This window comes from Crotalus tigris, unplaced genomic scaffold, assembly GCF_016545835.1.
Source record: "Crotalus tigris isolate CLP2741 ecotype Arizona unplaced genomic scaffold, ASM1654583v1 scf7180000024506.7606697, whole genome shotgun sequence".
Lineage (NCBI taxonomy): Eukaryota > Metazoa > Chordata > Lepidosauria > Squamata > Viperidae > Crotalus > Crotalus tigris.
This window is the reverse complement of record NW_024100678.1, coordinates 4,155,295-4,171,160: the sequence shown is the minus strand read 5'-3', so window position 1 is coordinate 4,171,160 and position 15,866 is coordinate 4,155,295. Positions and strand designations below refer to the sequence as shown.

The 15,866-nt window shown below is 37.1% G+C and overlaps 1 protein-coding gene across 5 annotated transcripts in view; it reads right to left on the bottom strand.

The window, feature by feature from the left end:
• Positions 1 to 15,866, bottom strand: part of NOL4 (nucleolar protein 4) — a 137,007-nt gene that overhangs the window by 27,046 nt on the left and 94,095 nt on the right. For 4 of the 5 annotated variants that reach the window (XM_039333640.1, XM_039333639.1, XM_039333643.1 and 1 more), the window contains exons 6-8: positions 7,222 to 7,505; positions 2,741 to 2,920; positions 1,720 to 1,911 (exon numbers count right to left, since the gene is read on the bottom strand). In XM_039333640.1, coding sequence (XP_039189574.1) covers positions 1,720 to 1,911; positions 2,741 to 2,920; positions 7,222 to 7,505 — 656 coding nt within the window. The remainder of the gene's footprint in view (positions 1 to 1,719; positions 1,912 to 2,740; positions 2,921 to 7,221; positions 7,506 to 15,866) is intronic. The other variant, XM_039333641.1, reaches the window with a different exon arrangement.

The window sequence follows — 15,866 nt, the reverse complement described above, 5'->3', positions numbered from 1 at the left end:
AGTCATCCAGTGAGCTTCTGTGGCTAAAGGTATATTTGAATCAGAGTCTTCCTGCTTCTGGCTCAGTTCTTTAACCATTGCACCACATCAACACCAGGTAACATTTATCCATTGAGCCTTACCAAGTCCTGTATTTATATAGTCAGGCAGCAGCAGGCTGGCATAGCAATGGGTTTTTTTTTTTTGTTTGTTTCTTTTAATTTATGGTTAGCAATGTAACATTTATGCAATATTTTGAAGACCACATATTTGTAGAACATGAAACAAGTTACATAAAATTTGTCCAAGGAAGTCAGGAAAGTTAGCAAAATCAGACAACTGCACTAATATTTTTATTCTATTAAATAACTTAGTCAAAAAAATAAATGTGAAAGTATATTATATTTACTAAATGCCCATTCAATTATTTCAAATTACTCTATATCTTAACATATATATTTTTCCCATTTGGCATGTGAACTGAACATATACTTTTTCATCACTCTTAATACCTTATTTCCCTTGCTTATAACTAGCCACTACTTTTTGTAAAAAGCTTTACAAATGTATGAAATGTGTATCATGATACAAATGCAATTAGTAATATTTTCTTTTATTTCTTTTCCTAAGCTAGTAATTTTAGCAAATATGTTCCTTTATTTTGAACATAACCATATGAAGTTCTGAAACAGAGAGAAGGAAGGAAGGAAGGAAGGAAGGAAGGAAGGAAGGAAGGAAGGAAGGAAGGAAGGAAGGAAGGAAGGAAGGAAGGAAGGAAGGAAGTTTCACATATTTCTTAAAATTGCATTTGAAATAAAAATGATATTTGAAAAAAGGAGGGAAGGGTTTGGAGTTTGAATTTTTGGTTTTTTTATAGAAGTGCTAATAATAATAATAATTTGCATCAGAGTTTTTCTTTTTCTTTCTATGTCATATAAGATTTGTTTTGGTATTTGATTTCAGTGAGGCATTTAAATAAAAACATGGTTCATTACAGCCACTATCCAACATTCATTTATGTTTTATATATCTTTTTCTCCAAGAAATCTGACAGATTGAAAAAGGCTCTCTATTTTATTTAAATTCATAAATAAATTTGTAAGTATACTTTAAAATATGTTTTATCTAAATGTTAAAAATCACAACACCTTAAAAGTTTGTGATTGCTTCAACATAATTTTAGATCTTGCACAAGCACAATAGCTCTATACTACTTATTATAGCATATACTTCAGTCACAGTAAAAACTTTGTTTTAATTTATTAAATCATCAGTATCTTTTTTTAGGCTACACAGAACCCAGAGAAAATTGTGTATACTTTAATGAGAATTATTGTGTTCACTCAAGGGTCAAACACTTCTTCCAAATAATTAAAGGATAATCGGTAATTAAGCATAGGCATCTAAGGTTACCTATGCATTCTGTTATATAAATGTTAGAATAACGAAAAGATGAAGGAAACTTATTTCTATGTGTTTCTTCCTTTATATCTTGTGGTGCTCTTCCCTTTTGATAAATTTATATTAGACATAAATGTGTGCTTTATTTGGCAAAGCATTTCGAATGCATTGTACAAAGGAAAGGGGATTCCACGTAGTATGAAAGGAGAATAACCTCTGACCTGACAGTACCAAAAATACAAATAAAAAGAGACACTAAGATGGAAACAAAATAGTGTCATGGATTTACATATGGGGGTTTTGATGAAAACTAGGGCTGGGTTTTAAATCAAAACTCACCATCTCAAAACCACTCCTTTTCATCCGCCTGCAGGACTTGAGGTAAGTACGTATACGCTTTCTGGCACGCTCTTGATATTCAGGGAATTGTCGCCTGCATGAGTCAATGATAGCCTGGATCTTTTCTTTGGGCTGCTTAGAGATTGGGACCATTCGGTCCAAGTTTTCATCTACAAACAGCCTGACAAACATCTGTTGGTAAGAGGGAGACAGAGGAGAAGGATTTGGAGGGGTACTTGGTTTCTAAGCTTCCTGTCTCAGTTACAGATAGGAAGACTGCTTTTTTTAAATTTAATTTTTTTAAAAAAAACACAGTGAAGAGCTTTGTGATGGAAAGCCAGAAATGTTAAGCAACCAAGGATTTTATTTTAGGACTGACAAAAGACAAGAAAAGATTAGATTATAGTGTATAGAAATCATGAGGAAAATAAAACATAGATTGTAAAAATAAGCACCATTTCATGTCTCTTATTAACAATGTGCTTTGATTGCTTTATTGGTCTGTAGAACCCTTATCTCTTATTCTTCCCCTGTTGTGAACATTTTTGGTGTGTGTATTGTCATGCAAAATTATATAAAATTTGAAAAATAATAGAAAATAATAGCCGACCAGTGGAATCAACAACCTAGAAGCTCTCTCCCCACTGCCTTAATTTGCTAGACAGACATACACACACATACATACACGTGCACAATACACAGCTGAAATTTCTCCTATAGATGATGATTAAATAGCTAAATTAGATGAACTTGATATCTCTTTGAAAATGTTTTCCAGTACAATCCTATACATGTCTATTCAGAAGTAAGCTCCATTCAGTTCAGTGGGGCTTACTCCCAGGCAAGTGAGTATAGGATTGCAGCCTTTATGTATTGTCAATAAAAAAGGGAGAAATTCCCTTGCATATTTTTTTTAAAAAATACACCTGTTTAATTCTCACATTGACCTATAAACATATGCCCCAAATAATAAATAACTAAATAAAATTCCAAAGGACACAAGAAGAAGAATATAACTCACATTAAAAGCTTTCAGGCGCTCAGCTTCAACCCCATCAGATTCATTGACTTTCTCAGCATCTTCGTGATCATCATGGTCATCATCATCTTCTTCTCCCCGGTTCAGGGAGAGGTCTTCAGCACCTCTGTCCGTGTTTTCATTTTTGCCAGAATCATAGCTTGAATAACTATGGGCAGGTGACTAGAATGAAAGAAATTTCATTTTAAGAAGCCTGCTTGAAGAAAGCATCTGCCTTGCTTTGGAAGGGAAGCAGGAGAAAGAGGAATAAATTCATAGATATATTTCTCTTAATGCTGCAGGATCCAATCTGGGTCGGTCACCGGGATCAGAGGTTTAGCTTTCCAAGCTCTCAGACTTGTGCTGGAGCCCATGCTCAGGGAACTTCTCTCTACTGGAATGTGCACTATTTTTCGCAATCATCAATAAATACATACACAATTTAACATGCATATCACACATTTATAAATGCATAAATTACTAATTGCAGTAACTTTAGAAAATATGAACAAGCCAAGTGACTTTACTGGACATAAAGCTAAACTGAATGTGTAAGAATTAGTGGAATGCTCTAGTTGAATCAAATTCAAACTGAGGCAAATTACTAACTACCTTTAATAATTGAGAAAGCTTCAGTACTTATAATAGATTTTTACTACATATAACTAATCTTGCCTCAAAAATATGTGCAAATAATATATTGTCTCTCTTATCCATAGAATTTCCACTAGATAACCATAGTGCTTAGAATTCTGTTGGGGGGTTGCCATATTACATAAAAGAAATATTATTTTCTATAGGAAATGGAGAGGTAAAGATCAAACATAAAAGATCATCAGAGCTTTGGGGATGTAATGGAAGTGATCTAAATAAATTGTTCTTACAGTTAATAGACAAGAAATAAAAATGCAGTATTAAATACCCTTGAAAGGTCATGCCAGACCCAGAATGACAAGTTTGTCCTGAGAGACATCAGGATTATTTTTTTTTGGCTCTGCACTGGGAGTTGATTTTGTAGACTTGGGATATTTTCGTATGGTGAGAGTTCTATAGAAATGTTGGCAGTAGCTATCTTAAGAGAAGAGATAAAAGGAGCTGTGACTGCACTACAGTGACTGGATCTTCACTACTTTCTCTATTAAAGATAGAGAGAAAGCATACACATATCCCTGAAGGTGATGTTACTGAATCACTTTCTTGCATAAGCTAGTTCAATTTAGCGGTGAAGGTACTGGCATAGGAACCATGAGATTGTGAATTCTAGGCCTGCTTCAAGGCATGAAAGCCAGCTGGGAGATTTTGGGTCAATCACATTCTCTCAGCCCAACTCATCTCACAGGGCTGTTGTGGGGGAAAGAAAAGGCAGAAGAATTGAGTATGTTTACAGCCTTGAGTTGACCAAAATAAATAAAAGCCAGAAGGGAACATTAGGGATATGAAAGAACTACCCAACTCTGTTCTAGAATTGGATCTAATGTTCTGGAAATACTCCATCCCACAGCACTTTCATAGGAATTTGTCACTTCTGCAGTTTCATTACTTGGAAAATCTGCAGGACCCTCCATTACCCCCTTACAAAACATTGGGTTCTTGTCCATTTATTTCTTTAGACAGACTCTTGGTTCCATTTGCATTACTATGGTTGGTTGCACAGTCAGCCAAATGTTTAGACTAGATTTGGCATTTTTATCCATCTATTGTATCCTTCCCAAGGACCTGGATTGGGCAGGAGTTGTCATTTGATGGTGTTAAAAGGATTGCCACAGGATGTAAGCTGTTTCATGTAAAGCTGCCTTTTGAAATTGTCAATGCCAATGATTTTCAAGTGATGCTGCAGTTGTTTTGGGATTGCACCCAGGGCGCTTATTTTATTGGTATATCTTTGCTTTCTTTTGCCATAGTTGTTATCATTATTATTAATAAAAATAATTTGATATTTTAATACTTATTATTAAAATCATCTTTCATATTGTTGGGTTTCAGAATAATGTACAATTTAAATCTTTAATACAATGGAACTATAAAATATAATAATTAAATAATAAAGTTCTAGGAGAAACCTCAAAACTAAAGTGGATTAAAATATCTGAAAATGGAAGATGTGGGACTAAAGTTTCTTATCCAGTGTGAAAAGGATTATATTATAGGCCCCTAAGGATAACATACTATAACTGAGTTGTCAAAGCTGAAAAAAAATTCTTATATTTATACATTTAATCTTTGCTACTAAGAATACCTACTAATTTCTCAAAGGAAAATCTTAAACATATAGAACCAGATCAGTCTACACTAACCTGGCATTTTTGAGTATATTGGCTTATAATTTCTGTAATTGAAATTGTATGCTCTGAATCACAGGAACTAGAAACATCAACTCTACTATACAAAAGGAATATGACACTGAATTTTAGATGACCCCAAATGGTAGTGTCAGCAGAATTATCAGCATATGAAAATCCTAGGTAGTGCCCAATTTTATCACCATTCTGTCTAGGGTTGCTGAAACCAAGGTTGGACATTCCCTCCCCAGTTGTTATGTGTATGTGATTTGTTTATATTCCCACCAGAAAACACACCCCAAAAAGCATAGGGGAGGGAAGAAAAAGCATAGATTTATATTAATTGCATTAAAAACTAATAACAATTATTAGATATAAAAGAAAATACCCAATTTACAAAATGTACTCTCATACTCAGAAAAATACACGTACATACACAGAGCCTCTTCTTTCCTTTGACCAGAAGCAGAAAAAGAAGAGAAAAAAAGTGGAGGCTGAACACTCCGAAGAGAAGAAAAGAAACAGAACAAAACTTTATGAAGATTAGATCAGGAAATTATAACCAATCAAGAAGAAAAAAAGAAGAAGCATGGTTTACTTAATGTCTGGATAGATAGATAGAAGAACCTGGATATCAGGTTCTTGGTCAGGAATGGGAAGAAAGCAGGCTCCAGCTTGGTTGTTAGTTTGAAGGAATTCTCCAGAGATTTCTGAAGTTGTAAGCTAGGCAGGGAAGTCAAAAACATCCTACAAGATGACAATGGCAAACCACTTCTACACAATTTTCAAGAAAATTACATGGGTATAAGCATAAAGCCACCAGAGGTCAATCCTGAACTGAAAAAGATTTAAGATTTACTTAATATCAATGGGACATTCTTTGTAAAGCTCACACCATTATGAAATCCCAGGTTCTAGGGAAACTGAAACATCCTGGAAAAAGATAATGGCAAGCCAATTATTGTTGTCAAGAGAATATTATGGAGGGAGGGGATGGATACTTTGTTAAATCTAGATCAAATTATCCTAGTGCTATGGAAAGAACTGTAACACTATGATATGCTGCCAGGCAAGAGAGTATTTCCAAATCAAAGAAATCTGGTCTTTTCCTCCATATTTCATTGTGTAGTTATGTATCTGTAAGGATATCTAGGCAATAAAAAAACAGGGAGCCAAAACCTCAAACAGTTGGTATAATGGCCAGTCTGACAGAACAGATGAAATCATGCATTTGAGGTTCCTTGACAGCAAATGTATTAAATATGAAAGTGTCCCTGGAAGAAGGCACAGCTAGTAGTTCAAGAAACTACTATTCTTGCAATCACATTATTATTAATACTTTTTCTTACTTTTTGTTATTTTTGTCGAAGTATAGGGAGTGGTTTAAGTGTATTTTATCCAAAAGGATATAAATATGTTTATTCACTGATTTATGTAAATATTTATTTTTCTGACAAATTTCTAGACTGCCTAACTCTGAAACAATATTGAGGAACTTAATTTATTAAAAGACAATTAGAATAATGTGTGATAAACAAGTTATCATGTCAGTAATTTATGGCTACAGTTTCTTATTTGGTTAAAAATAAAGACGTTGAAAAGGAAAGTTAAAAGGAAGAAACCACTCAAGAAGATTTTGGGAGATGTTAAAAAATGCAGTAAGAAACAATGCCACACAACAAAATGTTTCCAAATCCATGAAGTAACTGCTTGGAAAGTGAATTGTATTAAGGATCCAAATAGGGGAAAACTTTTCCCCACAAGGAGGTTTTTTTTCCCAGATGAGAAGAATAAAATAGCAAACCTGCAATAGTCCCATTTAGGAGATCAAAGCAAATGTAGAACTCATCTCACAAGCAACAATGAACTGCCCTTTCTTTATATCAAGCTTCAAGATCTTATGGAAATCTTTATATGTACATGCCAATGCATAAAAAGGAATTCAGTAAATTGTGTAAATTGAATACACCGTGGAAAGCATTATTAAAGATAAAATCGTCAGACATATTATGTTTCTGCAAAATTAGCATTTATCTATTAGAAGTCTTTAAGAATATCAGCATATATGTGTAAGGATGATGAAGCTTACAAAGACAATTTGTTAATGACCAAACTTAAAATATTAAAACTTGTATGTTAAAATTTTAAAACAAATTTCAACAGGCTTTACTCTAGAAATACCTTATGAAGACAGAAGCACCTTACCTTGCTTCCATTTTCTCTTGCCTCTTGCTCCAGCTTAAGATCAGATGCTAGGATGTTCTTGTACTTGCTCTTTCCATCACTGTTTGGGTCATCTAACCTGTATTCTGAAGTAAGCTGAGCAGAAAAGGGGCTGTCACTCAGGTTCAGAGGCTGTTCATCTAACTCCAGAGTTGTTTTACCATTACTATTGGCTTCTGCAACTTCCCTGCAGTGTGTTCCACCTGAAGTGTTGGAACTGCGTCCTGCAGTCTCATTGCCATTAAAACTCTCTGCAGCTGAATCATCTACAAAACACATGAAATTACAGGTGCTTAGTGCCATGCCATGAACACTGTATTCAAATAAATATACCAATTTCTACTTGCACAGAACATTCAGAATTTACTTTGCTTGTTTTTTCACTTGCACTAACTAAAATATTATGCATGTAGTGTGAAAATATAATGTTACAAATATGTATCATGTAACCTCATATAATACTGGTTTATCTTTCATTATCCCAGTTTTTCAAGAGTATCAAGGATAGCTCACAACAATCTATGAAATGGACATATTTAGTAAATTAAACCAACCAACATTGTGAACTGATTTTGGTGATGGCACATGATAAACTAAATCCAGAATAATGATTTATAGGGAATTCCTACTTAATAATTTTATTGTGTGAAATAATACCTGCCTCCACTGAGTTACACTGCAGTTATATTATTAACAGCATATATATTATTAATAATTTATTTTATTGTCTCATTAAATATTCCAGAAAAAAATAAAGAAAATTCCACATCAGTGAGTTAGGTCAGTTTCCCTTTACTGTTAAAACAGTATTAAGTAACTTAAAATTGATATCTTACTACATTGTGCACTGACATAAAATTGCAGACCAATATTATGCTCATTAATATTGTTTATAATAATACTTGAAATATGCTTTTGTTTAACATTCAGAGTGTGCCTCCCATATAGCAGATTACACATTTTATACATATACATGTGCTGGAAACAAAAAGTGAATAAAAAGTATGTGAACCTCAAATAATTCTAAAAATAATTTTAATTAATTAAAAGTGTTTTTTGCAAGTCATTATTATTCAGCAAATATTCAAGCATTTGGATATATTTCAAAAAATATTTATACATAAGTGAAGGATGAAAGGACATAAATATCAAAGAATTTATATGTCCATCCTACCACTGGCTGGAAAAGGTAAAATAGGACTGAGGCATTGATCATAGCACAAGAACAGGTGCTAAGCATTAGATCCACAGAAGCAGGGACCTATCACTCTAGACCAGACATGTCAAACTTGCGATGTCACGTGACGTCGCGCTACGTATTGGAACTTTTTTGCTATTGCCGGCAATAGGGTGGGTACGGTTTTGAGATGACGCGTCCGGCCTGTGGGCCGGCAGTTTGATACTCCTGCTCTAGACAGAACCTGGGGTACAGACTGGACAGACAGGCCTTAGAGACTAGCCCTTTCTTGTTGCAGATAAATTAGCTAGTATTTTGCATACTTAATTATCAGTTTTGTCAGTTAGGGACAGAAAGGTGAGGGCTATAATACTGTACCATCCAGTGATGGAGCAATCACAACTTCGAAAGGCAAGTCATTCCACTGATTAATTGTTCTCATTGATAGGAAACTTTTCCTTAGTTCTAGGTTGGATCTCTCTTTGATATATATCCATCATTTCTTATCCTATCTTAATGTATTTTGGAGAATAGGTTGACACACTCTTCTTTGTGTCAATCCCTTCAATATTGAAAGACTGCTCTCATGTCACTCCTAGTGCTTCTCTTTGTTAGACAGTTTTTATATATTTTAGCCTTCAGTCCCCCAATCATCTTTGTTGCTATTCTCTGCACATTTTCCATGGTCTTAACATCTTTTTTGTATTATTGTGACCAAAACTGGATTCAGTATTCAAGTATGGTAGTGCAGTATAAAGCAGCACCAATACTTCACATGATTTCGATACTATCCCTCTGTTCATGCAGCCCAGGATTGCATTGGCTTTTTGGCAGCTGCAGCACACTGCTGGCTCATGTTTAAGTAGTTATCCACTAGGACTTCTCATAGTTAATGATATTCTCCTTCTCATAGTTAATGATATTGATCCAAGTACCACCTATTGTACACCTGTACATTTGGTTTCTCTTGCCTAAGTGTAAAACCTTACCTTTTTTACCATTGAATTGCAGTTTGTTGACTAAGGCCCACTGTTCAAGTCTGTCATGATCCTTTTAGAGCTTGAGCCTGTCTTCTAAAAGCTATTCTCCTCAGCTCAGTGTCATCTACAAATTTGATGACTTCCCCTTCCATCGTCTTATCTAAATCATTTATGAAAATGTTGAAGACTACTGAGCCTAAGACAGAACCTTGGTGGATCCTACTGCAGGCTTCCCTCCGTGTAGATGTAGCTCCATTAAGGATTATACATTGAGTCAGACAGTCATAAATTCATCTGGTGGCGATGTTGTCTAACCCACATTTCAATTCAACAACTACTTCCTAAGAACCAGACAAACCAGCTAAATTGATACCTTGGCAGGGCAGATATTGCATCATCCTTGGTGATATTATGATGCTCACTGCTTTCTGGAACCTGGATTCTGCTTTCTAGTCTTTTAATGTATTTAGATCCCTGCACTATGGAAAATGTTTCACTATTTTTATTATACCGGTTCATACTGTTCTCTGCACTACTAAATTCTCATTTAAAAGCTCAGATCTCTGCTCTGCTCTAATTTAAACAAAATTTCAATTCAGCTTATTGTACAAGAGATGGAAAAGTTCAATTTAAAAAGTATAAATCTTTGATAAAGTATACCTATTGCCTATAAGTTTTTTTAGAATCACACAGAAGTTACTTAAAAAGCATGTGATGGGCTATATTGATGGACTATATTGATCTGATTACAGCAGTAAAGATATGATAACTGAAAAACTCTAACCTCATTTTCAGTTCACTACCTTTATTCAGTTTTACAAGAAGTATAAATTGTGTTTTATGATACAAGGAAATCAATATAGAGCTCAATAGCACAATATTTATTTCATATCTCATAGTAGATATTTCACCTGTCGCCACAGAAACTCATTTATACACCATTATGCAGACCACATCAGAATAATCCACTAACATATCCCTTTTTAGTGTGACTTGCAATGAAAGCTTGCGTAAAGTTTAGTACTTTGTACTTGCCATTTTTTTCTATGCTTTTCAAAGCTTGCTATATAGTTTATGATTAAATGCAAAATGAAATAGACTGCATAAACATAACAATTTGAAAAATTATAGCAAATATTTTTCCTTACATGATGGAAAGATGTATTTATATTATACATACTGTACTGCACTGCAGTAGAAAGCAACACACATGAGATTGTTATTCTATTTTTTCTTACAATTTACTTGTCTCCTTATTTTCTTGGGAGTTCTAAATGAAATCCATATATCAATAATAAAATAATGTCTAAATTTGCATGGATTGCTCAATGTTTTTATGAGCTGCAGTACAGTTTTCATTTCTCCAGATTTCCTAACTTCCTTTTTAACCTCAATGTCATGGCTTTTAATAAACCCATAAATACATCTTATAGGTACATATTTGATGGTTAGTTTGAGACAATTTTTCCCACAGTTTCTGTATTAAATAAAGCTTGACTAGTAAAGATGTAGATATACCACACAGAACTGCCTAATTTCATTTGCTTATGGGACATTCTTCAACAATCCTTAGATGGCTCTGAGACAATAATGCACTCTGGAGGAGCTGTCACTTACTGTGAATTCTGCTCTTTAACTTAAATACCAGAATCGGTGGCAGGTCAATTCTAGCATTGCTGATACAGCATCCCCTAGGTGAAGTCCAACCTTTTTCTTACATTGCACCCTGGGATTAGCTTGGCTCCCTCTATGTTTCTCCACTGCACAGTAAGAGCTAATTTTTCCTGTACAAAGAGATGTTGTTGCCATGACAACACATTCTAACAGTGGGACTACTGACATTAGCTGAAAAGATTACAGGGAGGCTGCATCAACCTTCAACCAGGACTATCGGTTCTTCATCTAAAATATAATTATCCTAAGTTTACCACAGCCTTGGATTGTTATTCATTTTGCTAAGGATGATTAATTAATTGGGAATAAATTTGACAGATATATTAGAATATTGTTTACACAGATATTGGCCCCACTCTGAGTGGATTTTATTTTGTGCAATATAGCTCCTTTTTTACATATTATAAATTATGTTATACTCTTATATCCTACAAACCACAAACCTCTGAGGTGGAGGGCAAATTAAAATGGTCCAGTCCTACATCTGATGGATCTGCATTTTGAAAAGATTATCTACACTGATGTCTGTGAATCTTAGTTATTGAACACACTCTTTGTGCAGCCCTCCCTTGAAAAGAATACAAAACTTCAGTGTGGGATCATATGCCTCTACATCTGCATTGATTACATGTCGATTGGATACACTTCAAAATACCAATAAAGGAGAATATTTGTAGCTAAAGGTTGAAATTAGGAGGTCATTGGTGCTCTCTGAGCTTGCTTGTTTTCTTACAAATGTTTCATTACTCAAACTAGGTAACATCATCAGAGCTACTAAGGAGTGTGATTTGCTGTCAGTTTATATTAGGTGGCTTGCCCTATCAGTATTGGTAGGGGTGGTCTTAGAGATTATTTGGTTGAACTGTTTGCTCTTGGCTCTTTGGCAATTTCTTGATTGGAATATTGTTTACTTTATTGTTGCCCTGATGTTAACCTTGGAGTTAATCTATGCTGAGTTAATCTATGCTTAATCAGCATTGATTAACTCCAAGATTAACATCAGACCAACAATCAATCAATACCGCAATCAAGAAACTGAGTCCAATTTTCCTTCTTACTTTCTTGGTGTTTACCTGCTTTTTATAAATTAATTTAAATTATATTCTAACCCTATAATAAATGGCAAATCATTGCTGCAAAAAATTTTAAAAAATAATTTGATCCTTTTATTTTCCAGGATTCACTTTCTCTTTAAAGAGGATGCAGAATCCATATGTGGAATAGTAAATAACAAATAACTATGAAGTCTAGAAACACACACACACACACACACACACACACACACACACACACACACATATATACAGGAACCCGCATCCCCCCGCCGTTGGAAACGCCTGCATATGGACGTAAATAACTATACCATCAACATCCCCTTGCCAGGTGACCGGCGCTGGATCGTGCGGCGAGAGAGTCTCCCACCCCAACATGTGGATGCTGGAATAGAGGCTATGGACTCCCTGCGCACGGAGAAAGAAAGGGAGGGGGTGCCCGATATGGATGATCCATGCACCGCCCAACAACCCCATGTGAGCCTCACACCCCCCCCAGGAGGGAGGGAGCGATATTAATGGAGCCGGAACACCTAAAAGACTTAATGCTAAAATTTCGGAGTGTGCGGTTGCCCATAGCAATGAAGAGGAGCATCCCATGTGGAGAGGGAAGAGAAAGCATAGAATGACAACCCGCTCGATCAGCAAGGGGAGGAGTAATGAGAGCAGTTTGAGTGCCAAACAATGGGAGGGAACGTATGTAAGGAAGACTGAGGTGGGGAATAAAGACTTGATTGTTGAGGCATACCATACCCGGATAGGAGCTGTTAACATGAAAAAGGAGGAGAGAGACACACAATTGGGAAGGGATATTAACCCACAGTTAGTGGAGCCCTATCCCCATTGTAAAACACAAGAAAACATCAGATCAAGTCCTCCCCGCGACACGGCAGACATTGGTATTATCGGAAGAGGAGGGGATGTAAGGTTACTAACGCCTCTAAAGACCAATAGTGGAGGGATAGGGAAGGGCATCCGAAGAAAAGGACATAACGTTATAGACACATCTTGGCTTTCAGCTGGCCAATCAGGGCCAGTAATACAGTCTAAGAGCCGTGCGCAAACATTATTTGAACCTACTTAAACCACCTTTACTGCAATGGCCTTTTAGTTCTGACGATGCTGGGGAGTTCCCCCAGCAAAAGCTTGGCAACTTTTTAGTATTAATATATTTTTAGTAAAGTATTTTTACTTCAACTCTCCCGGTGATCGTGTTTTATTCTTTTATATATATATGATTAGCCATTTTTTCAACAGTTTATGAAAGGCTACAATCCTTAAAATTAAACAATTATAAACTCACTATCACTAATAAAAAAAATAAAAACATGATTCACCATTAGTAATTTGGAGCAATGCTTTAAGTAACTTGCTATATTATGCAAATGTTTTGTCTGGAAAAATAAAATTGAAAAAATCAATGTTGAGTATAGCCACTAAGAGAGATGGAGGATCATTATTGCATTAGGGGTTTAAATAGTCTTCAAAATATTATCTAGGTATTGCGTAACTCATTATTTTGACAGAACAATAGCTGGGTAGCTTCATAATCAAAATCATAAATGTAGAAAAGTACTTAATTTCAATTTTGGGGGGAGAAGTTTCCAAGGAGCTGGAAAAGGAGTTGTATGGAAAACAAACATAAATCAAACTGTTTGTATGAATCCCAATATTTACTCATTCAGAACGAGTCCAATATGTATAAATGTTTCTTGCATTTTTTTTTAAAGTAACATCAATTTCATTGTCTTTTTTAGCATGGAATAAATGATGGCGTGTTTGGAAAAGTGACCAAGCAGTGGAATCCTAATTATATCAAATATTTGCATTTGATTTCTGCATTCCTATCAATTGCTACTGCTATGGGGTGGTCCCTGTTGCAGCAGATCCTGAAAAATATAGATCCAGTTCAGTGGTAGGATTCAAATATGTGAACAACCGGTTCTCTGTGTGGATTCCACTTCCGGAAGTCCGTTCTGGGCCTGGGCAACAAAAATTAGCTACCAGTTCTGCCAAAGTGGTGTGAACTGGCTGAATCCCACCACTGATCCTGTTGCTTGCTGCTTAATATGGAATGAGAGATATTAAGAATTTAATTTCCCAGGCCACATTAGCAAGAGAGACTGGCCTGGCTGAATCATAAAGCTTCTGTTATTTCTGAATTTGTGCACATCAGCCTGCCCTGTTTCTCCTCCACATTTGACAAGAGTAAATTTTCAGAAACAGAAAATGTTGAGTCCGTGGCGGGAAAACAGACACGAGAAGCAGCTGGAGTTCTCAGTTTCATTTATTCAGCGTTCAGCTTACAGGAAGATGGCTTCAGCCTCGCCCAAACGCCTCGCAGCCTCTTATATAGGCAACTCCCGGGTAAATGGGTTACTTTTCCCGCGCCAGCACCCGCGCATGCGCACGGCGCTGGCGACAGCCTGTCTGGTCCCGGGCAGCTTTGCACCTGCCCGGGACTGCCTGCAAACGCCCGAGCCGTTTGCAAAGGCTCGGGACATAACACCCCTTTCCCCCGGGCTAAAACTACTACCAACATACAACATTTATTTTATATGACATTTTGCTCCCCAGTGCTCCCACTGATTACTGGCTTTTGCCTTGCCAGCAATGTTATGTAATCTTCTAGATACTTAGGAGATTTCTTTGCTCTCTGTGACCTTCTTAGCTCTGGGTTACTGGCATAAGTCCCCTGACTGGAGGGAGGCGTGAGCCTGTTCTCTCTATTGTGCCCTGGTGTCTTCCAAGGACTGTGCCCCGATGCCTGGCCTGCTTGCTTGCCCACCGGGCTCGTCAGGCCAGGGCTTCTGTTACTTTGTGACCTGGTTGACCTACCTAGCTGTAGACCCTCAGGCCCCTTGAAGTGATAGCCGCTGCTGGGTGTCTCTGTAGAACCTCCTAGGTCAGTCCAAGACCTGTCAGGAGGCTGTCCATTCCCTGAACCCCATTCTGTGTTCGGGCTCGTGTGGGTTTCTGTACTTTCCCAAAACTCAGGTGTTCCCTGATTTGTGCTAGGGTTGTTGTAGTCGGGACTTGGTTCCTCGACTAGCTCTGTGTATGTTTGACCCCCTGTAGGATTTGGGGTAAGGTCAGGCCAACCTTGGGAATTGTGTGCCAGCTCTCTTGCGGGGAATGATTTGTTGGGATGCCCCCGGGTATCCTCCGTTGCTGGAGTGCTGTGTGATGTGTGTGGAAAGTGAGTATGCCCCCGGGGTGACTCCCTGGCTGGAGTAGGCGTGAGTGCCTGTTGTGTGGGTAAGCTCCATGACTTTCTTTTCGGAGCAATTGCAGAACCTTGGGACGAGCCGTTTGTGGCTCCCTCAGTGGAGATGGGCAGTAGCTCTTGCCCTTCCCTTTGCTCCAAAGGGTCCCCCTCCCCCCCTGGAAAAGACCCAGGAGTCTCAGCAGAAAAGTCTCGCCTAGAGCGAAGTTGGTCGATGTGCCGACGCAGGACACGACCGTTGTCCAGGGCAACCTCGTAGGAGAGAGGACCTGTGATCCTGGACACAGAAGCGGGGACCCATGTATGACCAGGCCCGTAATTGCGAGCCCAAACCGGGGCACCCACAAGTAGTTGTCTAGGTGCCCTAGGATGTGAGGTAGATGAAGGCAGTCTGTCCGGATGCAACCGGTCAAGTCTAGTAGTAAGTTGGCGCCCCCAACGAAGTTCAGCTGGACTTCTCCCTGTAGAAGTGGACGGTGTGGTGCGATAAGAAAGGAGAAAGTCAGCCACCTGTGATG